Genomic DNA, 26,199 nt, shown 5'->3' with positions numbered 1-26,199 from the left:
AACTGGCACTCAAATACATAAGCATTTAATATACTACTAAGGGTAAATCATATGTACCAACTGTAAGAACAGCTATAGATTACTTAACATTGCTTTTGGTTTTGAAATAAAATAGTTTTGCCTCCAACTTCCATTATGTATTTCAAATTAGAAAAAGGAATTTTAAAATTGCCAGATTTTAAAAAGGGCATTTGTCAAGACATTAATGTTAACTTTTCTGCTTTACTTTGGCCCTCAGTGTTCCGAACATGTGCTTGTTATTCTTTATTGACAAGGCAGTGCACATATAAATTTATATGGATCACAGCAGACGACATGTTTCACAAGCATAAGCTTTTATCAGTTCCTAAGAATACCATGTAGAATTCACGGAGCAGGGTAGTGGTTTACTCCCAAATCTCAGCACACCATTCTTTTTCTGTCATGATACCTAGCACCAGGCTTCAAATCTGCTTTGTAGCAGCCCTTGTTAAAGAGGAATGCAAAATGCTTCACAAAAAACAGATAAATGAGAAATAATCAGCTTTAATATACTACTCTCTTTTGTTAGACAACTGAGTAACATTGGTTGAATAAAGTTTGGGATAAAAACACAGGATTACTTAAATTGTTTTATCTCGCTTTTTGAACTTTTGTGTACAATAGAGCATCTCTGCTGCTTGATTGTTGTTGCTCTTGCAATAAATAAATAAATAGATAGATAGATAAATAAATAGATAGATCAATAAATAACCACAGCCAGTGAATTCAATGGGCTGAACATTAATTTTTGAATTGCAGTCTTGCTCCCTACAAGAAAATAACAATTCTGGTCTAAGTTTCTCCAAGTTCAAATACGTCTGAGCCAAAGTTAGTAAACTACAAAGTGTTTGGATGATTGGAACCTCACTGTCATGGGGGTCTACAGAATTAGCATGCTGAATTTCATCCAGACCACTGACAATTAAGACGTATCTGTCATGTTGACTAAAAGCTGACCTAATGCTTTACAGACTGGGCAGAAATATCCATTATTTATATTCCTCTAACAAATGAAGAGCCCTGGAACTCCTTGAAGGATCCCACATGCAGCCTGGGCTATACTTTGTACTTGTTCTTCATAGAAGAGTCTAAGAAAACACACAAGAAGCAATAGATCAATGTCTGATCATTTTCAGCATCTTCCATAATCCAAACGTATTCAGAGACTGAAAATCCAAGTTGTGCATTTTAAAGATCGAAGGCAATACACGCCAAAGTCCAGGTGAACAGTTAGACTTTAGTACAAAGAAGGCAGCCATGACCCTTGCAGCAAGGCTGCTTACAGCACTGCCCCGGTGAAGCAGCTACTATCCGATGCAGAGTAAGCTCTGAATCTCATTTGGAAGCTTTTGTGGCGAGAAGGACCACAAACACCAACGTACAACGACACCGCAGAACTCTGAGCACTATCAAACCAGCAAGAGACTGGAAGAGCACAAAATGCAGATACAATTTTAGATGTCATTTATAGTAGCGATGCTGGAAAAAGAATTCCGATTCAAGAAAGCTCTCGCTTTTTTAGGTGGAGTGTGCATTTCAGGGCAGCCCTTACGCACACTTTGGCTGAACAGTAGCGAAAGAGGAGTCATTAATAGCTTAGGTTGGTTTTTTCCCCACCAACACACTACTTTCCAGTTAGACTGTCTTTCTCCAGCTGTTGGAATAAAAAATAAAGATGCATAAACATGACAGACTGGATCCCTTTTATTCAGAAACCTTTTGTATTACTCCAGCAGCACAGAGGAGCCCTGTTAAGCGCTCGGAATATGCCCTGTACAGATGCCACAGCTCGACACAGCAGTGCCAGCACAAGAAGAGCTATCACCCAAGACATGATTTACATGGGTGATCCTACAGGTATCCTGCGCTTCCAAAACTTCAGATACCACTAAACCAAAGTATATATTCAACCAGCATTAAAAAAAAAACAACCAGACCAAACAAAACAAGCAACTACCTGGGCCAGACAGCTCATAACCTCAAGGCAGCTAATTTTATGCTTTGTAAGATGCAGCGTTACAAAACTTATCTTTAAATGCACATCAAAATCATGTATCTTTCCTAATTTAGGCAATGACAGCACTAAAAAGCATTCACAGCCTTCTCTGACTTGCACTAGGACACTTCTTAGGAAGTTGAATAAATGGAATGGAAAAGGGATAAATGACCAGTGTCAGCCAAATGGGTATCGCTGGACATTTATACAGCTCTTACCATAAGGAACACTTTCACTTACTTTGATGCCAGAAGCCTTGGTGATCATGAATAATAATAATAATAATAAAAGTTAAGGCTTTTGGACAAAATTTTCACCATGACTTTATTTTACTTCACTGTGTGTTAATCACAGAACTCAATTACTATTGACTGGATGGTTTAAAAACTTTTTTGATTCAGCAAAATAAATATTTAATATTGGCAGGGGAGGCATTATTTGCTTATTGTAGCTTTAGGACACATTCTCAGTATTAGTAATAATATTTTTTACCTATGCATGCTTCGCATGCACGTGTGTGTGCCTGTGTGCACACATAGGTATGTAAGCAGGAAAGCTTTCTCATTGCATAGCAAAGTAGTTCATTCCAAAAGTGGTTCATCATGACCATACTTGAAATTCTGGTTTAGATTAACTTGTTTGGTTCCCACACAACTGCTCAACCACTTCTTTTAAATTACCTTGATGTGGTAGAGATTATTCACCATTGTTTAATAAAAGTTTCTTTGTTTCTTCAGAAGCAAATGTAAAAACCTGGGTGCACAGATGTCAAGGATCTAGTGCTAACGCCTTCCCACTAGTAGCACTGTAACAGCTTAGTTATGTCCACACAAGTAGACTCAAATTTAAGACTACCCATTTAAATAACTGAATTTCCGTCCTTCAGTGTAAACAGTATCTTTCCCACAACCCACAAAAGCTCAGAACTAAAGGTGCAAAACTCCCTAAACTCAATTCAAGCTGGCTGAAACCATTATGAAACCTGGTACCAATTCAGAAGTCAGTGTTTTTAACACTTTATCCAAGTAGTAAAAGAATCCATACACATGCACACAATCTTTCCAAAAAAGAGAGTCCAACATATAATTTTTTTTAAGTTTTCGGACAGATCAGTTTCATTTTTGTTTAGGATGGAGAGGCCAAACAGAATCAAGGGTAAAGAAGCTGCTGAAAGCTTGATTTTGTTGGTAATTCCAAAAGATACATCAGAGATTCCTCATTTAAAGCCAAACCACACTTCAAAAAAAAAAAAGTCTTTTCAGATTCTTTATCAATTTGAGAAGAGCTCAGCAACCCTTACTGTTGCAAGTTTTTTCTTTACAATTCTTCTGAGAAGAAAATACTACTTCTTCGTGAACTAATTGGGAGGTCTAGAAGAAACACAAACACCATTTTATATCAAAGATGACGAAAAAGCCTCAAGATTTGTCAGATCGATGGTTCAGAAGCTTTACAGGAACCAAGCAGTATTTCGGCGTTAAGAAGCGAGAGGTCAGTGTTTGGGCAGACTCTGTTCCTTGCAGTACTTCAACACTAGTTTCATCAGGCTTATGGAATTTCAGCCAGTGATTGTCAAATGACAGATATTACCAATTAAAAAAGAACTGCTCTATGTACTCCTGTCCTTAGAAGTACTCTTTTTGGAGAAGCCTCTGTTGGAAGACACCTGTTATGAACCTGAACAAGCACAGCTGCTACCACGTAAGACTATCTCGAAGATAAAGCAAGACTTCAAAATGCTTCAAAGCAGCAGTAGCAGTCTTCCCTTTGACAGTCCTCTGAGAAGCCAAAAAAACTCACTTCTAAGTGCTTTTTCTAAGAGCATTAGAGGAAAGTTAAGTGCTTTAAAGCTTATTTTTAGTGACTAAGGATTGTTTGTTTTGCTAGTATCAGCCCTACTATATTTCCCTGACAAGAATAGTAAAAATCTCTGTGCTTGAGTACATGAATCAAGCGAGGTCAAACATTGGCAGATTGGGAAGTTTTCACTTCAGATTTAGTTCAGCTAACAAACACGAAATACATAATTTCATATGATATTACCAAACCAATTCAAGGCTTAGCTACTTCATCTCTAAAAGCATGTCATTGAATATTTTTACTGTATTGTACAATTATATGTTTTTATATACAGACTAATAAAACGACATACCAAACCCAAAGACTCATTTTTCTCTTATTCACGTTTCTGTAAGCAATTGGGCATCATAAATACAGTAGAAAAATATTTAAGTAGAATAGCCATAGCCTCCTCTGTTATTTCATCAGTCCCATGACACTCTTACTCAGAGTTCTAACTATCTCAAGTATAAATAGAATTAAAATGGCAATTTAAAAGAAAAGATAAGTGACTCACAACCAGTAAGTGAAGAACACGATGGTGATTCAAATCAATGTACAAGCTTGTCTGCTTCCAGCTCTAGGTAATTTTTGACAGTGGGAATGCTTTCTTTATTTAGAAGTCTTTTCCTTTACCAAACATTTTTAAAGGAATGTGCTAAGACTGCTGTACTGGAAGACACTACACTTGATTTAAGAAGAGATTGTTCTACCTCCTTTTGATCCAATATTCCTTGTTGATTGAGGATGCAGTGCAAGCCTTACCTTTGCAGTGTCTGTGTAGCACATCTAATGCAGCAATGAGGAACTCGTGTGCATCTTGTTGCTCGTACCCTGCTAAATGCCGTGCATGAGTCCATACCAGGTGCAATAACCTATATGGAATGTGAGGAGATCGGTGCCCAGAGTAAAACTGCTCAAAGCAAAGAAAAGGACATGACTGTTAACAAGTTACACAGCCTCAGTGCCTTTAATTATTAAAAACTTAAATGAGTGCAATTAGTCAAATAAATTTAAATCATTTAATTCTGATGGCCTTAATAATAAAACACAGAGATGGCTTTTTATCACAGGCTACTGAAGAAGTGATCTCAGAACTGAACACCTCAGTTTTCTCCCCTTTCATTTTGTGATGGATCAGCCAAAAAAAGGCAGGGGCAGAGGGAGGAAACACAGACACAAACTCAAAAAACCCTTACTTACACCACTGGCTTTTATTTAAAATAAATAATTTCTTTTTATTAAAAAAAGAAATAAATCTTTAATAAAACAAATCCTACATTTGCAAGAGATCAGCAGTTTCGTTCACAAAATGCCCCCCAAAAATCCAGACAAACACTGACGATGAGAATATTGGATGCCAACTGTCAGCCAGCCCCTGAACCAACTCATGGTTAACGCTCTGCATCCAGCTGCTGTGCACAGTCCTATCTTATGGAAAAATTTATAAGCAGGATAGCAGCCTCATGCCAGTACTGGTCTTTCACTGTACAGCTACAACAGCACAAGGCTTTAGAAACAACTTTATTCAGCCCAGCTGTTTGCAGAGCTGAAGGTACCACCTCATTCAGCTACCCCCAAAGCCAGATGCCCATTACCTCTCCTGCAGGGTGCCACTGCCAGAGTTCTGGTCCTGGACCAGCTCCGGCATCTGCTTCTTAAATCTACTTCAGTCAAAACCTGATGAACTGGCTACTGTAGCGACTGAAATTGCCCCAGGTGATTTTGCCAGAAGCTTATTAGAGAGTGCACAGACAAATTATTCAGTCAGCAAAACCGTGATGTGAAACGGCACTGCTGAGTGGTGACACAGGTGGGGAGGTACATCAGAGCAGAAGAGCAGGACAAGTAACTGCCTACAGAAATTCATGCCTTTTTTTTTTTTAATAAAAACAGCCAGGTCCCATTAAAAAAAAAAACCACCAAAAAAACCCACAAAAAAAACCACCCTACCACACCAAAAACCCACCAAAAAATCATGCCATCCCCCCACCCCTCCCCACTAAGGGTCTGTGTTTCCCTGGGTCGAGGCTCAGCTCCTTCCTTTACCCTCTCCATTTCCATCCAAATGCTACTGCTGCAGCTCTTCTACTTTCACCTTCCTGGGTCCTCGCTTCTGCTGCCAATTCTGGCACCCAGAGTCCGAGACTAAAGCTAACAATCCCTTCTTGAGCAAGCTGACTTCTGGATCTGTTCAAGAACCCCTGCACCATGACACGGTTCCAAAAGCAAAGCAGAGAGGCTTGTGGTGTCCCTGCACGGAGCCAGAAAAGGGCAGAAGAGTTTACCCACTTGGGCTTCAGGTTGTATTTAACAGGGTAACATTTTATTTTTAATTAGTGAAAATTTGTAAGTCATTTTGCCTTCCCTAACCTTTGGAAATGGTATTTGCCAGTAAAGGGTGCCTGCAACACCACGACTGTGTTTTGCCAAGATCCTATCAAATCCATGGTGGTTTATTTCCAGTTACTCTTCCCAAACAGAAGAGAGTAAGCAGCAAATACACAGAACAAAAATAAGATTTAAAAATGCAGCAGTATATAATTTCTCACTCTCATTGGAAAAGTGGGCTTCCTTCCCCAGCCCTAACTTTCTCCTTGTCCAGTCTCTGAGCATTTTATATTGGTGCAAGCACAGGCACTGTGCTACAAACCTGCCTAGATAAAACATACTGCATTTTAAGGGACAAGTAGGCAAAAGATAAGCACCATCTTCTCATCCAGACCTCACATCTGTAGGGTTTTCTACAGGGTTTTAGTGTATTTCCTTGCAAAGAAGTGTCTTTATTGCAAGCTCTGCTTTTTCCAAACAAGAAGATATACCTCTGCAGCCAAACACCACACAGTGCTTCTATAAATAAAAAGATCAATAGTTAACTCTGATGCCAACCAGAACGACACCAAGGGACTGGAGCAGTAGTATGGTAATTGAAATCTGCTGACGCAGCTGCTACTCAACATAATTCAGGGAACTGCAGCAATAGGACTTCTCTGTTCTGTCATCCCTTACAATTAGTCCCAGGGCTCTCCGGTCATTTTAACCAACAGCACTCTCTGTAATTACTCCACTGCAGACACTAGACCTGCCAGCAGATTTTACATTCTCTAGTGCTTCATTAGGATTAGAAGAATCTAACAAGAAGCTTTATCAAATTATTAGCTATTATCACACAAAAACTAGAAACATATCTAGTAAGAATGCTATTGAATATACGTGGGAGAGGGAGAAAGCTTCACTATTCTAATAAATCAGAAATGAAACAAAAGAATCTGAGCACATTCAAAAGCAATATTTTAACTGGAATATATAAAACATCCATCCCATCTCTGTCATTTCCTTGTTGCTGGGAAGAACGGCCTATCAGAGCTGTTCCAGTTCACAAAAAGGAAAGAAGTCCATGTAAAGTCTTATTCAATCACTATTATACAAACCTTTTCCTTGAAGCGTGCAAATATGAATAATGATGTATTTGCAAGTCACCTTTAAAGCACTTCAATGGCGCAATTCTTCCAAACATAATTTAAAACAGTTTTTGTTTAAATTTGTTTTCAATTCAGCAGTATCAGTCATTTATACTGAAGGGAACTAGCTTAAGCAATTTGAAAATGCTTGGTAATACACTGTTTAATTGCTGTTTGGGACAGGGGGGAGAAAAAAAAAAAAACAAACCAGGATTCAAAGCCTCCATTCTTAACACACAACCCCAGTAGCATTAACTTTCTTTTTTTGCACTTAAAACACTGGCTCTTGGATTCTAAAAGGAAGAATCTATAGGGGTTTTAGAGGATTCTAGGCTTTGTATTTTGCATTATTGTTACAAAAAAATATACAGATATCAGTCAGGTTTAAAATAACAACAACAAAAAAAACCCTATCGCCACACACATCTGTACTTCCTTCTCCTCCTCCTGCCAAACACACATGCAGAGAAGTTTCCCAATTATGTGAACAGATACATCTGATCTATCCTGCATCTGTATCAACTAAACAGTCTCCGAGCTTTGTAATCAAGAATTTATAGGCATAAATCCTGTCCCAGGCTCCAGTCCAATTTGAGAAGCTAAAACCTCCTCTTAGAAACTGGTTCTCAATTAAGACTTTAAATGTTCTGAAAATTTACAATGGATAAAGGGAGTGGGCAATACATGTGCCTTTCAGAATAAAAGAACACCTACTGGAGGTTTCCCAACAAAGAGCAATGGTCCAAGAAGTCAGAAAAAAAACATTCTGCTTCCATGTACTCTTATGTTCTGCACTAATTTCAGAGAAAAGTTTTTACTCTTATCGGCACAAACTGTATTTTCCATTACAAAATGCAAGGTCTCTGTCCACGTAAAGAGCCTTAACTACTACTTCTCCCATGTACCTTGGTTGTAACTTATTTTATACATAAGCCAAGAGCGTAACAATTTTAAGATCTGAAAGCCATAAATCATCTTTCTTTTTCTTTTTGCCCTCACTTCTCCACTCTCCACCTAGTTGTGCTGTGCACTTTGATAGGCTCATGAGGATGAGTGATGGTGGGAATAAAGGCAGCTTTGTTCTTTACACCTCCGAGCAGATGTACTGCATTCTGTCATATTCCCAGGTATTCTCGCTATTCCAGTCACAGAGTACACCCAGACACAGATCCGGAATGGTCATTCTGTAAAGGATTTAGATTAGAGTGTGGACCATCTTGAAATCAATTTTCATTGGCGACACGAAACTAAAACACCAATACCAGTAGTTAAAAAGTAGTGCACCAACCCTTTCAGCCAAAAGGCTCAATGAACGGATTCTGTGTGTTCTATCTTCCCTCCATCCAGTTTCACCACTATCTGATACTCCCAAATCCTTTTCATATGCAGTGTAATTCATGTCATGATTCTATTGAGAAATAGGTTTCAAGTAGCACAAATGAGAATGTTAATGGATGCAGTCGGATATTTTTAAAACAAACAGATTCAATGCTTGGCATATTTGCAAGAAAAGCTACCAGGAAAAAAAAAATCCTCAATTCTGAGAACCATCTGACACTCATTACTCATCATCAACCTACTTCAAGGTAAAAGAACTTTGTAGTTTCCTATTTATCACAAAAAAAAATCACACAACCTATGTAACTAAATGATCTTATACAAAAAAAAAGGGCACAAGCGTTTTCTGTTTAAGAAGCAAAATAGCAAAACTTGCTTGTTTATGCATAGTAAGTTTAATTTAATGCTCAAAACAGTCTCTTTTTCTCCTGCAGAGTTCTTACTAGCATGCATTCACCAGATCCTCTGGCATTCCATTTGCCTAAGATCACACCTTCAGAAAAGAAGGGTGGAGGGGAGATGAAATTAACCCTTGCCCTGATCGTTTGTCACTGAGTAAAATGCCTTGGGATAACTACATCAAGTTAATCCCGGTGGGAAAGCTATGTAAAAACAAGATAGAACCTGAACTAAAGTTTCCCCGGTAATTCAATTACAAAGGAATTCTTAACCATAGCACTGAAATCTCCACTGGTTAGCCTTCCTTCATCCAGACCTCATCTCTGCAAAGACAGCCTAGGAATCTTCATAACCACTGCATATAGTTGGGACATGAAAGATAACCAGTCTGCTCCAAAAATGCAAGATTTGGGTCTTAATTCTGAATGTAGAGAAATTCAAAGTCACTGGGAAACAGAGTTTTATAACGAGTGCTGACAGAGCTACGAACATAATGTGGTATTTACTGCTTGCAAGCTAAAATATACCGAGTTGGATACAGACACTGCAGTTTTGCTTGTGGAGGACTAGGCTCTAGTTTTACTTCAAGGTGGTTGAGTCACTTTTTGCTGTCCTCCCACAGCACATAGCTGCAGTATTTCAACGTGAAATAAAGGACAGGGACTTCTGTACGGCTGTCTTCACAGTCTGGTACCACTTCCCTCAGTCACACACCCTCATGTCGCAGAACATTGATTACTAGAACCAATGCAAGCACAGGCATGAGTTTTGATTGGGGAAAATGAAGGCTGAGATTCCCAAAGTTGTGTGTGAAATTAAACTTGATTACAACTGAAACTCATGTGAATGCTGCATTTAGGCCCCATTTTGGATAACAGCCCCTTCTTTGTTACATGCTTGTACGTAGTCTAGCAAAAGGCATCCTAGGCCATCAACAGAGCTCCACAGACAACGATGGAAATAAAAATCATGACCTAGGCAGTCTTGATCTTTCCTCCAGCACCTCAATCTGTAATGTGAATACTAATTTCCAGTTTCCCAAGGGATTTTTTTTTAAAATGCATGTGTGTAAACAGAATGCAGTGATATTCATCGGAATGAGACTTTATACCACAATTTGATGGAAGGATATCAAGACTAAAATACCTTTTTTTTTAAAATAAGCAAATAGGTTTCTATATTAACAGTGCACAGAAACTGTTACTTCTATACCATGACTGATTTGTTTTTATCTAGGCAGAATGATATTTACCGATTTAACTACACATCTGGATTCAATAATCCTGCAGCTGCTACCTATTGGTATGCCTGCCTTTTGTTTTTACCTCCTTTCCTGACAGACTCAGGAATAATTGAAAAATAAATCAAAAAATAAGTAGTACACCATTCAACTAAGGACTGGTAAGAACGATGAAAAGTTGCAAATTCCATGAGTGCTGAGTACGAGCAGAAAACAATTTTGTATTGGAATAGCTAAGGGAGACTAACTTCCACATGTTTAACTCACCTGCAATGACCAAAAAGAATCACTTCTGGTGAAAAAAGCACAGAAGTAAAATCAGATTGAAAAAAAATCACAAGATAAAGGTAAAGCTATTTTAGGTTGGTCTCGGTTTGAATGAACTTCTATGACAACGTACACACAAAAGATACGCTCTATGTATAGACGTCTCCAGCTATCTGAAATGCTCTGTGACAGCACGTACTATAGCTTTTTTTTGGGTTAGGTTTTCTTGTTTGAGTTGGTTTTTTTTTTTTTTTTTTTTTTTCTTTTACTTACCAGGCAAGCAGATCTATCACTGAGGGAAAGGCACAGGACTGGATTTGTTTGTTTGTTTCTGAAGACTCATCTTAAAATGAGAAGTCTATGCCTAGCCATAGTCCTTACATTACTGACGTGGAATTAAGATAGTTAATAAAGTTCTGTGACTATTTATTAAGGAAAAGACTGTGTCTGTCTCATACAGCACCGATTAGACCTACAGAGAAAGGCACATTGCAAAGCCAGTCACCTGAGCGAGAGAGAGAAAGAAGAGCAGATTGTACATGCAAGGTACAAACTGTACCAACACATTCACTTTTTTTTCTACATCCTCCTGGCCATTAATGGGTTTCCACATAAGAGATGATGGCAAAGATGTTTCTCCCTGTTAGCAAGCACTGAATCAAGATCTTTAAAATATTTATACAGACCTACATAATCCAGTGCCTTAAACCACACGGCTATATGCTACTGCTTTATTCTTACTCCCATTATCACCCAAAGAGCCTGTGACACATTTTCCAGTTACAACTTGCACCTTTAATTAAAGAACACATTCAGCTTTAAGACAAAAGACTTGCAGATCAGCCTCAGAAGAGCAGGCAGCACTGTAATTATTTCCAATACCAGCTTTGCCTAAACAAGGGTGACTTAAGAACAGAACTTAAGAGGCCTACAGCTTCCTTTTCAGCAGTTGGGTATTTTTGACAGTAGGGTCTCACTCAATCTCTGTTGCTCTGTTTTGCCACACCTTGAGGGTAAACATAATTTGCATCCCCTTTATATTTGCAAATAGTGCACAATTCCTTTTGGGGAATGAAATGGCCAACATCTGTGGCAAGGCGATGCTATTGTGGCAAACAGCACTCACCTCCTGAAAAAGCGTAGACATTTCACAGACCAGACATGAGCTGGGGCTTTGCATTTCACATTTGTGCCTGTCGGAGAGGAAGAAATCTCGCAGCAGTGGAGTGTGGGTAAGTGCCTGGACAATACAGTTCATAAAACATGTGTTCCCAAGATTGATTAGCCCTCGTAGACCTATAAAGACAGAAGGAGGAGGGGATGCATGAGCGTTATCAAGTTAACAACGTGGTATATTTGCATTTTTATAAAGTTTTCACAATATTGTCACAGATTTACTGCATATACAGAGCTCCAAGTACACAGTTTTAGATTTTAGGTGAGCTATTGGTTTTGATGTACTCAAGTCACAAGCCGCCACAAGCTTTCTGAACTACACTAGGATTTTTAAATTCTCAGAGAAAAGGAAACCTCAAAGTACACCACCACCAATAGCATTATTTTGCAATGGCTGTTTTGCCATACGTCACCAAAACATGCCCCCTCCCCAGGCTGATACCAAAGTGCAACCACAACTGTAAGTTGCTACAGTAAGAAACCAGTACATTTAAATAAACCAATGAAGATGTTTTCAGATAGTCTAAAAGGCTTTCCCTCACACAAGTCACGAAGTCAGAAAAAGGTTTTGTACTGTTATAATGCAACAATCATCTTTCTAAGACAGGCAGCAAAGGAAACAGCCTCAACAAAACAAAGTCAGGCTGTGACATCCAATGCAGATTTAGTGTATTTGGTGTTTGGTTGTTTTTTTTTTTTTTTGTACAAAACCCAAGATCTGAACACAACCACCTTAAAGAGAAACTCTGAACAATCCTAGTTCCACACTTGTTTTAGATAAGTTAAACATCAATCTACAGTATACATCAAAAAATTCAACTTGGCATAAGAGGATTCATCACACCTTAAGTCAAATGTTCAGTAATGCCCAGAGACGATTTCTTGTGCTTGGGAATCAAGATGCTTAAAGGAAAGCTCTTTTGTTGCACAACAGAAGAGAGGTTAGGAGTGGGGAAAGCTTTTCAGTCATTTGCAAAGTCTAAGCGAGAAGAAAAACATGCTCAAATCTTTGAGTATTCTTCTAAAATGTTAACATAATACCACCATACAGGAGCACTAAACAAGAAGAGCATCAGGTGGACAAGAATGCTTACTTTAATCAAAAACTTACTTAGAAACAAGATAAAATGCAGTGATAGATACAATCCTAGTATTAATTTAAAATTAACATAGTACTCTTCTGAAATATAAATGGGATTACTACAGAAATGTGAACAAAAAACAGAATTACTTGACAGAGTATGAAGAATTTCCTCACCATTCCACAGGAAAAGAAAAAAAAAAGTATCATCTAGCAATGCTGTACTAATTAAAAATGGTGCAGTTCCCTTGCAATACACCAGATAGTGCTCCAAGGGCTCTTTAGCATCTTTCAGCAGGAGGAGGTGTGGTCCAGTTGCTATGTTACCGGAGAGAAACGGCACTACATCAGCTTGAACAGCACACTGAGCTGTAGGTGATGGACTCTTAAATTTTTCCCTGTATTCAATGCAACACCATCCTCCTTCCAACAGCTTTCTGTTCCTACTGCTTACTCAAAGCGCAGGACAAAGTTTCTCATCGTATTACTGTAACTTCTACTGGGCAGAAAAGCTTATTGCAAGTATTTGCTTTATTTTCATGCTGGGAGGCAACAAGTGTACGCACAACATTAGCAAAGTGTTAAATAATTTGTTGCAGCAGCTTGAAATATGGTGTGATGCTTCAACTTGGTACACAATCCTATTTCAAACCCCAGTCCACATGTCTCTGCAAACAACATCACAACAGAAAGGTGTTCATGCTGTGCAAGTGGAGAAACGCTTGGTGGGTACCTCTTGCCTACCTCTCCCTTGTATCTTCCATTTAAAATTTCATCACAGACTGTGCAAACAGAAGCCTGTACGGCTCCCCGGACATGACTGAGATGCACCAGGATATTTTGAGAAGCAGGAGTTTCTCCCTATTTCACTCTGGAAAACTCAGTCGCTCTGGTTAGCTCCAGAATTCAAAGTCAGCCTGCACAGTGCAGAAGACTGGTGGAAAACCAGTACTACACCTAGAGACTCATGCTAGCACTTTCTGATATCTAATTGGGCAGTCATAAGTAAAAGCAAACACATAAAGGCAGCTTTTTGGAATCATTTATTAAGCATCGTTTATTACATGCCTGTGGCTGGACCTTCTTTCCCTGTGACCACAAGAACCAAATCTTCCTCAGAGTTGCCACCAGAGGACTAGTTACAGGCGTCAAACTCAGAAGGCTCTCCTGGTTTACGCTACTTGCTTGGTCTTTTGGTGTCAGTTTTTCACGGGGCTAAATGCAGCGCTTCATACGCTACGACTCCACTTGAATGAACCGAGACAAAGTAACCTGCAAAACAGACAAGGCTGAAACGTGAATACTCCAAACCCTAATGAAAATAAGAAAATGGTGAAGCTAACAAAACATGAGAACTTACTTGGCTGAAAAGGGAAAAAAATGTAAAGGAGCATACACCAATCTTATCCTCGAGGGAGCAATGACTGCAGCTGCTATACTGTCTCTTAAACTGACACTTGAAATGAAACAGGTATGATGCACTGAACTACAGCTGAGATACTGCATAACTAATTACAGCATATTGGAAAACATCAAAATTTGATGTAGGAAAACTAAACAGCTGACAGAACTCAGAACAACGCATCCTCTTGTGCTTAACTTTTATGGGAAAAAAATAGTTTTGTTGGAAAGAAAACCAGCTAAAAATTAAAGCCTATACAGCATTCTGGTCAATAACACACTAACAATGTGAAAGACTTGTGTCTGCCACACCTACTCCCTCCCCATTAATAAAATCTGGCAATATTTAACTGGAATAGCCAAACATTGTAACATGTGGGTCATAAATTAACAGGAAAAAAGTGCCAAAACCTCAAATGCAGCAGTCCACTCTTGCTAGCATCAACAGTTGTCTCTACCAGCACCTCATCAGTGGACCGTACTTGTACACAGGAGTGGGCTAACTGCCTAAGGATTGCCAACGGCCTCCAACCCCTAGTAACAAAGCTGTGGTACTTTGCAAACTTCTGCTGCGCTTCAGTGTTACCTTCGCTTCTGCTTCTTATGAACCGCTTCCGAAATGAGCAAGAGCAATGAGTGAGATACTCCATATAATGCGTGCTCTTGTGCTAAGTGTCGTTAGCAGAAAAGGACTGTTTTATTTCTGAACCTCGCTGATGTAAATGTAAATATTGGAATAAATTAATATTGCTGTCAAGACAAGACTGTCATGTATGGTATAATCATAAAAAAGAAAATACCATTTAATCATCATATGCGTGATGTACGACCGCTACTCCTGTTCTGTCACATGCTGGGCAGGCAGGGCAAAAGCAATGCAGCAAGAAATCTACTTCTGCAATGCCCTGACCACAGGTAAACCCATCTGGGCAATTCTTTTCACATTCGGTCTCAAAATTAGGTTCCAAGTAGCTGGCTTACCTTTGTCAGCTTCAGTTCTTCAGTCTTCTTCCAGTAACGGGTTTCGTTTTTCCAAATGTTCGAAGTAATAGATCTGCAATACTGGGCAACAACGATTGTTGTGATGCAGGGAGATCTAGAACACTGGTTCTGCAAGTCCACCCACGCAGGTGAGATGAAAAAACCAAAACGAGATAAGGAAATTCCACTTGTCTGTGAAACACAACTGTACAGCTATTAAAGACAGGGAAGCAGGAAGATGAGAGGACCACACATGAATACAAAATACAGAAAAACCAATCAGGTGCCTATCTTGCTCTCCTGGAAGAGGTTCTGTTTGTCTCTAAACCTAGGCTTCATGCTGGGATAGGAAAGACAGCAGGCAAACCAGTCTAAACAAGTATTACCACACAGAAACCTGTGATTTATTTGAATGAAGGTTCTGGAAGGAAGAACATATACAGGTCACTGTATAATGCAACAATCAGAAAATCATTCAGATGCACTAAAGCACAGTCAGCTTGAGATCCTTTTTACATTAAACAGAGGTCTGGAATCACCTCAGAGCAATTTTTTGTCCCCTGGCCCTCCTAGTTCCCCATCTGGTGTTGATGTTTCCCTGAAGCTCCATCAGACAGCATCAGAAGTTAGTGCAAGCTGAGGAAGGGCTCACTGAAATATTTAAAGAGAGTTCAACATAACCCTTGGAAACAAACAGTGTAGCATGACAAGGAAGATTTCTACAACAATTTTGGGTTTTCATCCTACGTTCATACAACAGGAATTGCAACATCACTTAAGAGTATCTTGCTGAAAACATATTTCAAGGAAGAACTGCTCTACTACTTAGCACCTAAAAATAAACCCAAATTCTCTCTCAGCTCTCGTGTTTCAGGTGCAGATCACCCCATACATTACCAGAACATATCTGTTACAAACACTGGCCCCAGCCAGGCCAATACACTACCGTTCCACTTGCATGCCAGAAGCAGCATAGTTTTGCTAATGGGGTTAGTGACAGCAATTTTTCTCAGAAGATAATCCCTTTTGAAATAAAAAAAAGGAAAAAAGACTCATTTCAGAAAGCAGCAGTATGCAGATATGTGTAACTACGAGTCCACACAGGAAAAAGCGTAACATTCTGTGACATTAGTGATCACGTGAGTTATCAAAAAACCAAACGTGCTTTTGGTAAATTTATTCCACACCACTTCAGTTGAAGAATCTTTTCTAAGTGGCTGCATGAAACCCACAGTATTCCTGCTTCTGCAGTTACATGAGTCAAATGTATTGGAAAAGTTTTTTTTCAAATCTTTTTAAAGAACTATTTTTTTTTTTCCAAACTTACCAATGACACATTCAGGTATTAAATTATTTTGACAACGGTTTAAGAAAAGCTACATAAACTTTTGCTGCAGCCAAGTTAAATGCTGCCTACAGGCTGCTAGAGAAGCGTACACAGAATGGAAGTGTACGAAATGTTTGGGGGTTTCCCCACCCCCTTTAACATGTATTTCTAGAGTTAATGAAAATGCCCACACGATATTCTGTTGGGTTTCAGGCCACACCAGCAGGACCACTTCAGGAAGACATAGTGAGTTTGAAAAAAGAATTTAAGCAAAAAAAAAAGTTCTGCAAGTACAAACTTTGAAACATCTATAAAACAATAGATGGGCAATCATCTTTCCTATCTGGGTTCCTACTGATCCAGCTGAAAATGTGCTGAAGCTCCCCTGTGTTTATTTTTCTGAATTGGCTCCTTTTCTTATTCAAGGTTGCCATGTTAGTCATCGCTCAGTTTGAATCATTGTAAAGCCCTTCTGAAACAAAGCCCCTTTCTGGAGCTACACCACTACCACCACCCACCCCCTCTCCCAGCCCCCTCGAGCTATTCAATCACCACGAGGCACAACCTGGAGAACTTCACGCACTGTTCTGCTCTACCTGACTTTTGAGCAAAACCTTTAAATCACAAGTCAGGAGCGAGTTCTAGAGTAGTATTTCTTAACTTATAAAAAAAGATTTATGACACATTTTCTGTTTTTCTATATATGCTATATTATATATAAAAATATAAATACCTTCCAATATTATTCCATTATTTATTAAATATCATGTATATATGTATATGCATCAAGATTCACAGGCCATGCTGAACCCTGCAGTTTTGAAAGGTTGGAGGATGACAGAATACATTGTATTTAGATAATATTATTATACAGATTTGGATTTCTTTTTCCTATTTTAATTACAAACAAATACTTCCATTTGGCACTGACAGGGATCAAAAAGCCAGCCCCTTCCGTCCAGAAGCCCTAACAGACTCACACGCACTCCGGCGCAGCTGGAGGACACATTTGTTAGTTTAAATATCTGACCTGCACACACGTTTAGGGGAACCATAAGTTACATCTACCCTGTAGACTACTGGGATTAGAACAGAAAGTAAATGTAGCTGTATTTATTGCCACTGCTTACCCTATCCAAACACACAAGAACAACGAGATGGGGTTTTTTATTTACACATACTGACCTCACATTGGCATGTTTCCTCCCCATCCCTTCTGGGAAACCAACATAAGAACCAAGATGCATAAGAAAACTGATTTAAATCATGGCAGACAATGAAAACAGAACCAGTCAATACAAGACTATGAAGAACAACTTCTGTCACTAGAGAGAAAATAAATTATAGGACTATTTTAGATACATTGCATTATGCATTGCACCACGAACTACAACTTTACCCTCCCCTACACAGACAGAAAGGCAATTAATTACATCAGAAAACACTTTCTGGAAGGAAAAAAGTGTATCTCAGGAAAAAGAAATATTTGCATTCTAAATGAAAACCCATCTTTAACCTTCCAATTTCTGGCAAAAGCATTCTGGATCACTGCATTTTTTCCATTACTATCGAAATAACAGATTGCTCAACAGAAAAAAGTTTGCTTATGTGTACAAAACAAAACTGTCCTTTTGAGTTTGTTTCCAGTTGAAAATGCTGGAGTCCAGCTACAAAAGATGGTACACTGGAGCAAAGTATACGCCATGAATGGCACGTGCACAGCCCAATCATCAACTATCGAAAGAAAAAGAATGCATTAAGTATTCCTTCTTGTCTTCTGCTGCAGGTGATAAATACAAAGACTATTTTAGATGAATGAATTGCCCAAATCCAGAAAGTTCTCCATTTCGCTAGTCACTGCTGTACAGAGTAAGTGGAATTCATCCTCATTACTGGTCTGTTTACCTATTTACACAACTTCACCCAGAGACAAAGATGAGTTGGTGGGACCATTTAAAGAAATTAAACAGATACAATGTGCTCTATAGCTGAGTGACAACTCAAAAAAAAACCCTGGGAAATATATCCCATGCACTGAATGCAAGCTGTGACCTTAACCAGATGCTCTGTTACTTACTTGTTTTTCTTTAGGTAACCTTTACTAGTCAAGGGTGGTTTTGCTTTTAGGAAAGAGAGCCAAGTCCCCATCTTTCAGATTACCCAGTGGTTCAAAAAAACCAAAACAACATGTCAGTTTGTATTTCCCAGTTTTGCAGTCTCTAAGCAAAATCTCAGTATAAGCATTAGGACTAAAATGCAACACTTAAATGCATGCTCAAGTACTTCACTCAGGTTCACATGACAACCCAAAGTCTTTTTTTTCAGTAATTTCTAGCATATTTGTGTGCAACTGGGCAGTTCTGGAGTGACCTCAACATTCACAGGAGACCTTCCAGATTTATCCCTTTTTATGTTGTGTTAGGATTGCCATTCAAAAGTCCTTGGTTTTATCCTTTTCTCCCTTAAAACATCCAAAAAACCACGAAAAATTACCATTAGGTAGAAAGCTACCTACATTAAATCGTCAGCATATACGCACAGCGATGTTTGCAGCATCTGTTCAGCAGTAGAGATGAACATATTTTCTAGCATGTCTGTGAGGATGAACTAGTTCATCCACACTGCAACGTAAAAACAACGGCGCTGGTTCTGTGCGGGCAAGATTAAGTAGCCCAGATCAAATAAATGTGGCTACACTCTTTATGCAACCAGATTTAGTGCCTCTGCACTGCATTCCCTGGTACTTCTTGGAAGGCTCATTAGCTCGGGCACGGTGCCACGCGAACGCGTTCGTTCTGTTTACAGACCCACGCTGACACCGCACGCATTCATGCTGCTCTGAATTTGCAATGAGTTAGTGTGGACAGAGACACCAACGCTGCTTTTCCAGCATTTAGTTTATCCACGCCTCTCAATTAACAGGGAATTGATTGCATCCACTATTTTTGTTCAATAGCTTCAGTGACATCACATAATTTATCCTTACAGACGGGGCAAACTACAGCAAGACAGTGCAAACGTAATTGGAAGGCAGAACAATAATTCAAGAGCAACTTGTTAAATTGGAGAAACTCTCTGAAGTCAATTAAATTCAATAAAAAACAATTGTGAAGAATGAAACGAGGAAAATTAAGTCGACAAACACAAAATAAGGAGCAATGGCTATAGCAACTCAACCCAAACGAGTTAATACTGTGCTGTATTTCTGAGACAAACAGCATTTTGGAACTTAACAGGCACATGAGAAGACCTGGGAGGTAACTATTCTGCCCCGGCAACAGGAAAAACCTCAGCTGGATGCCTGGAATTCAGCACCCGTTTCAAAAGAGATCTATTCAAACTGGGGAGAAGTCAAGAATATGAGTGAAAAATTTGCATGAAATTAATATTTGAGACTGGAGAAACAACTGAAGAACTCACTGGTTGAGTTAATTAATTAAAAAAGATAGCGCTGATGGAGGAACAGCCAGGCTGACAGTTTTCAAGTATGTTACAGGCCACTGCAAAGAGAACTGTAATTAACTCTTGTGGCCTACCAAGGCTGTAATAAAAAAAAGACTGAGCTCACGAGAAGTGAAATTTAATTAGATATTAAAAATAATTGTCTCACAGTTAGAAAACATTGCAACAAGGGAGTCTGGGACTCCCAGGTGTTGGAGTGGTTCCAAAAGCAGCTGTCAGCCATCAGGAACAGCCCAGTACACTGACCCTGACTTGGAAGAGGTGCCCAATGCCCCCTCCACTTCTTCATCCCATGACTGTTCACACATCCAGATCGCTATTACAGTGTGATCCAAAACGTAGTGACTGGCTTTGACGAGGAGGAGGAAGGTGAGGGCATTTTCACACAACAGCTAAGCCCTTCTAACAGCTCATGGATGCCAAGAAGGATGTTCCCTTTGCACCGAGCTGGCACCTGCTGGATTCCACAGCAAAACGGTTCACCTTGTCTGGCTGGCAGAAAAAGGAGTCTCACCTTGAGGGGGTGAACTCATCACTTGCAAACAGCGATGAGTCTTTGACCCCTCTGGGCAGGTTCATACAGCTCACCACAGGTCAGGGCAAAAGGCCAGTGCCAGAATAGAACAAGAGGGATGTGCAGGAGCTGTTGGTCTCTCTGAAAAACAGTCAGCCCTCATATCCCCTCTACTGTAACAAACTTCCAGTGCAGGCAGCTGTCTAAAAGCCACAGGCTGGGTAGCAAAAGCCAGAGCCCTGATGCCTCTATCCCTATTTCTACCACACAGCTCTGGAAAACAAAATTAACTGTCCTGCTGTCACTCAGGAAGGGATGGCGAACAGGTAACAGCTGCTGCTAGAATCAGAACTGCTGTCTTCAATGTCATTTTTAGACTACATAGGTATTCTGTGTCCGAGTTTTTGCGTTTGTGGCTCAATGCATCGTTCATCCACTTCAGTAAGACAAGAGAGTCACAGGATAACACAAAGAGATGACCTGGAGCTGGTATTTCCATTCGTTTTCTTTGTCATACCTGCTAGTGTGTGCCAAGAAAATTTAAGTTTGCAGTTATCAGCAGTGCTATGAATCGAGTGTCCCTTTATCATGCTGTACCTTTAATTAAAAGCAATCACATAACATTGAAACAACACTGGGCTAAAAGCCCAGCATAGGAGATACGTGTTTGTAGCTTATTTAAATAAAGAATTTCTCGTAATGACATAGAAATAATCAGCAACAAATGGAGATTCAAGAAAGGTTACCCTTAACTTTGCCAGATTTGGGAGAAACACACACATTTGCAAGCAATAACTACCAAAGGTTGCTTTACTACACATTCTTCCTTAAAGCAACACATCAGCCTTTCCACACATGCTACTTGGACTTGGATTGTTGGAAGAACCTAAGGTTAAGTCACATCCTTGGAGCAAACGGATCAAGCAAGTTACCAAGAGTATGATCAAGCAAACAAAAGTGTAGCATTTCAGATTATTATTGCACAGATGAAAAATCCTCTGCACACCAGTGATTCCCAAGTGTGCGTAGTGTGCCAGACTCAAAGTGCTCTCTGTACTATACTTACAGTATGTACATCTTTGAACCAATTCACAATCTAATGATGGCAAAACACAAACCATTTCGCAGCCCAGAGGAGTTTCCATTCTCTGCCTTCGGGCACGCTCGCTGCAATTTCATTTGCCTGTAGATACTTTGCAAGTTCAGTGGTGGGGAAGCACTGTGCGCCTGATTCTCCAGGAGAGTACTGACCAAATATGCTTATTTTTATTTCTGTTTCTCCAGGCTTAAAGCACTTCAAACGAGGCAAGTGATCTCTTTTATCGGTGTGGGCAGGGTAAGCCAGGCTATGAGGTTCCAGTCTGTCATTTACTTCGCAGTAACTGTGTGCTTGGGTTCAGACCACGCACACAGGCAAGGCAGGAGCACTTGATGTCCTTTAAGTCCTCGTCCTTTTGATTTGACGATAATTGGCTTGTGGGCACACCCTCAGCCTGGTAAAGTGAGTCAGCGTTATAAAATATCTGGCAATACAAACAAACAAACCTCTTAAGTTTAATTTTTCATATAGTCCATGTAAATAGAGAAGCTGATTCAAGCAAGACAGGGGACTGCAAGTATTTTTTTCCCCTGTGAATTTAAATTAAGAAACATGCTTCCAAAAGAAAACAAAGTGAGTATTTTTAACCAAACCACTGAGAAGTGCACTGAATCTTCCACTAAAATCATAGGAAAAATAGCTGTAGAAGATCTTGAGAAGTCACCTGGTCTAGCCCTCTGCCTCAAAGCAGAATTAACACAACCTATGTTATTTCTGACAAATGTTTCACTGAATTGTTCTTAAACCACTCCAGTGATGAGATCCTGCAATATTCCCGATGTACTTGCATTCTGAAGTGTTCCAGTGTCATCTCAGTAAATAAATTAATGCGGAGTTTAAGAAACACAACAACATCAGTATGAAAGATACACATACGCTACGAAATCTACAGATAAGCTCCTCTGCCAGTGGCATTAGAGCTTCTGAATTAGTATAACATTTTTCAATACTTTTTTAATACAACAGCTTTACAAAAGCTCCTAAAATGAGGGAGGAGATAATTTGTCCAAGATACTGTGGTATCACTGGTTTTCTCCACCAGAAATTCCTGTGCACCTGAGTGGGTATGGCATGAGCCATTCTATTTCCCCACGAAAAGTAAAAGAGAACAGCTGGACAGACGCCTTCTGTGGGCCAAATCTAGAAAATGTGTCCTTGAATCAATCACAATTACAGTAAAAACAAACAGACTGGAATACAAGTAACAATACTTCCCTTTAGAGTTAAGTATTTTGCTGTCTTGTAGCTGCAGAGCATGACAACAATCCTGAGACAACCACACCAAGTTTCACATGACAAGTCCACAAGGGCTTGGTTTTCAGCTAGGTAGGATTAAAAAAAAAAAATAAAAATACTCCAGGAGCAATTTCTCCCGGCCAGGATGTGAAGTTGAATTGCGCTTCCTGTCAAAGCAATGGCTGCCTTGTACTATAAATGTAAAGAATAATCTGTATTTTAAAAAAGACCCATAATAAAAAAAGCCAGGGAAAGGCCTTTTCATAAACTAAGGTGACACAGTTAAATCCACACCTAAAAACTGATTTTAAAATATTTATAAATGTAACAGGCATCTATATGAATTTACTGTCTCCCATGGCCAAGCTTCAGTTTAAAATAAATGTGGGGCAGGAAGGGAAAGGGCAACAAAGCCAAGGACCTCTGCAACATGCAAGATTAGTTCTGAACTTTTTGGTAAGTCACCCAGCAGAAAGGGGACTTGTGGACACTGGGCAAATAAAGATCTGCTGCTTTTTTTTTTCCCCCCTCTTCAAGAGCAAGGAAAATGCCAGGTTTTATATCCATAATGTCCTATTTTCAGCATTTTTACTGACCATCTGCCTTGCAAAGTTGTTTTTCTTTCAGATGTCTTAAGAAGAAACCAATGCACCACATTCCCAAAACCAGAAAGCTGTACAGCACGTAATCATCCATGGCAATCATCTCTCTCCATTTGATTTTCTCAGTTGAAACGAGTAAGACTGAAAAAGACATTAAGTTCTGCAGCAGAACTCGTACCAAACTTCTGAATCCTATCTTGGCATGTGAAGACCCACTGAACAAATTTTGTCTGTTGTGCTTCAACTTGATCCAAACTCTGTCAGGATCTCTTAGCACTGCGTGAACACATTGGGGAACGCATACATTCAATCTGGGTCTCAAACTTTGGGAACACGCAACAGAAGAAAACACCTTTCATATACGATATATACATATATTGATACTTGGTAATAGCTTTGATGATCTGACCCCTGTAACACATGAAGATCAGTGGGCTGGAGAAGATGAAACATGAGGCACTCCAAGCACGTCACATCAAGAGCCAAAGAAACAAAAAGGCGCCTGTTTCCGCACAAACCATGGCATAAAATGCCACATTTAGGTATATGCATTGCACAAAATGCCTCAGTTTAACAACAGAGCCAGAGCCCTTACAACTGTGGTGCTCAGTGTACGCTCAGATACACAGAGGGGAACTAATATAAAGAAGCTGAATAAAGGTAGGGAGAAACTCCTACAGCAATCACATAACTGAAAAAGGACCTGCATTCTCACACACCTCAAAGCCAGGCTCAAGACATTAAAGTTCTGTGAACCAGAGCACAAAAATAATGATTTAATCTGATAAGTGCAGGAAGGTCAGGGAGAACAGATAGAAGACACCTAATGTCAAAAAAGACCAGTAGCAGGCAAAGAGGAGGAACTGCGTGTGTCAAAAATGACTGAATGATCGATACGGAGCATTATGACAACCAGCCTTTAAAAGCTACTTAAGTTGTAGAACCCTCAAGGTATTTTTATATGGCAACTGGATGGCAAATAGAAAAAGCCTTTGAACACAATAAAATATTTCCAAAGTTGGCCAGAAAAAAAAAAACACCTCTCTTTGCCCTCCCCCAAAGCAACCAAACTTAAAAGCTCAGCGAGATCTTGCATGATCTGCACAGAAGCATAAGATTTGCAGTGAGAATCCTGTGCAGATGGCATCTTTGAAGAACAAGAGGTACTCCCACTAAACTGACAAAATAAAATTCACACCCGCAGCCGTCCTTTCCCCCCAATATCACACCATATGCTGCCTACAAGTTTTTACCCTTCCTCAAAACAGATTTCACAAATTAATAACTTAAGGAGCAGGCTAACTGCCAATGAAATTAAATGCATCCAAATATATTAATATGCACAAATTATTGTTGATGAATTGGCACGGAGCTATTCCAACAATCCACCACACACAAACCATGCCACATGCTGTTTATGCATATTCCTAGTTGTAGTATATACTGTATCTACCTTCTGTCCACACAAAGCCTAACTCTAGAAGCAGACACGGAAGAGCAGAATGGAAGGTCACAGTAAATATAATCCAAAAGCGATCCACAAAAGAACAAAACTGAGATGGGGATTACTGGCCTTGTTGAAAATGCCACGCTCTCTGCAGCAACACAGAGTTAGTTAATCAGGTTAAAATACAGTGGTAAATCACAGCTTGTTTCTTTGGTTTGGGTTGGGTTTTTTAACAGTAAGAAGAATTTTCTCATGCTAAGGGTGCGTCTCTGCCCATGACCAGACGACAGGCACATGTTAGGACTAATCAGTGTAGCTACACGGGCCAATTCTGAACTTCCTAATCTGGCTCAGTTTAGATAATGAAAGCATCTTTTAATTGACTGCACCACTGTACGGTGAAAAATACACTCTGTTCCAAGGAAGGTTTTGGTTTTTAGAGGATGACTGCATGATACTGATGAAGAGAGTCATAGTCTGTAGCGTGGCACAGTGTGGTCAGGAAAACAGGAGACATACCTGCTGACCTCAGGGTTTGCTGTCGAAGGGTAAGGTCTGCTGTTTGTTCTGACACACACAGAACACTGAGCACTTCCAGCACATCTGATTTTCTGTAAGCATCCACTGTTTTGATTATTTTTTTTTTTAAGCCAGTTAAATACTACTTTAAACAAATGCCCTGATACATTTTCTTTAATTTTAAACAAACAAAGAAAAAATACTTTCTCTAAATAAAAGTATCTTGCTCAGAGGGCCAGAATCAAATTCTGGCTATATATTGCTGTTGGGTTTTTCTTGATAAGAAGCCTCCCATTCCCATCAAAACCTGTTCAAGCAGACGATGACAACTGACTACATTTACTGCATTTTTCATGTTAAAAGCCTAGTGTTTTGACGGCATATTGAAGTTATGTAACGACTTGGTGAAGAAAGAACAGCACAGGAAAAAAATTAACTACCATTAGAGCGAAATAGGTAGGACAAGTAATTAAGTCGGCAAACATCTTACACTTGAAAGTTGAATCAGGATCTAAGAAGGGGAAGAAAAAAAAGGCTTTTTTATGCTGCTACCCAACTGATCCAAATGATAAGTTTCACCTGAAGAAGTGCAGACCACAATTTTAGAAAAGTCAAATTGAAACACTGTCTGTAGACTAAAAATTACATGTATGGATCAGTAACAGCCATGGATCCGCTTTAAAAAAAAAATCCAGAGGAAGAAAATCAGGTTTGAGTTAGAAGTTTGGAACAGGATCCAAGCCCTGGATTAAGAACCCTGTCTTCTAAGGAATTTCACATTGTGAACACACAC

General features: G+C 39.4%; 1 protein-coding gene across 2 annotated transcripts in view; it reads right to left on the bottom strand.

Moving 5' to 3' along the window:
• Nucleotides 1–26,199, bottom strand: part of USP22 (ubiquitin specific peptidase 22) — a 113,111-nt gene that overhangs the window by 16,596 nt on the left and 70,316 nt on the right. For both annotated transcript variants that reach the window (XM_086622239.1, XM_086622240.1), the window contains 2 exons: nt 11,688–11,857; nt 4,622–4,769 (listed from right to left, as the gene is read on the bottom strand). In XM_086622239.1, the coding sequence (XP_086478365.1) occupies nt 4,622–4,769; nt 11,688–11,857 (318 nt within the window). The remainder of the gene's footprint in view (nt 1–4,621; nt 4,770–11,687; nt 11,858–26,199) is intronic.

This window comes from Tauraco erythrolophus, chromosome 17, assembly GCF_009769465.1.
Source record: "Tauraco erythrolophus isolate bTauEry1 chromosome 17, bTauEry1.pri, whole genome shotgun sequence".
In the NCBI taxonomy this organism is placed as follows: domain Eukaryota; kingdom Metazoa; phylum Chordata; class Aves; order Musophagiformes; family Musophagidae; genus Tauraco; species Tauraco erythrolophus.
Note: the sequence above shows the minus strand (reverse complement) of the source record. Positions and strands in the feature narration are given on the sequence as shown.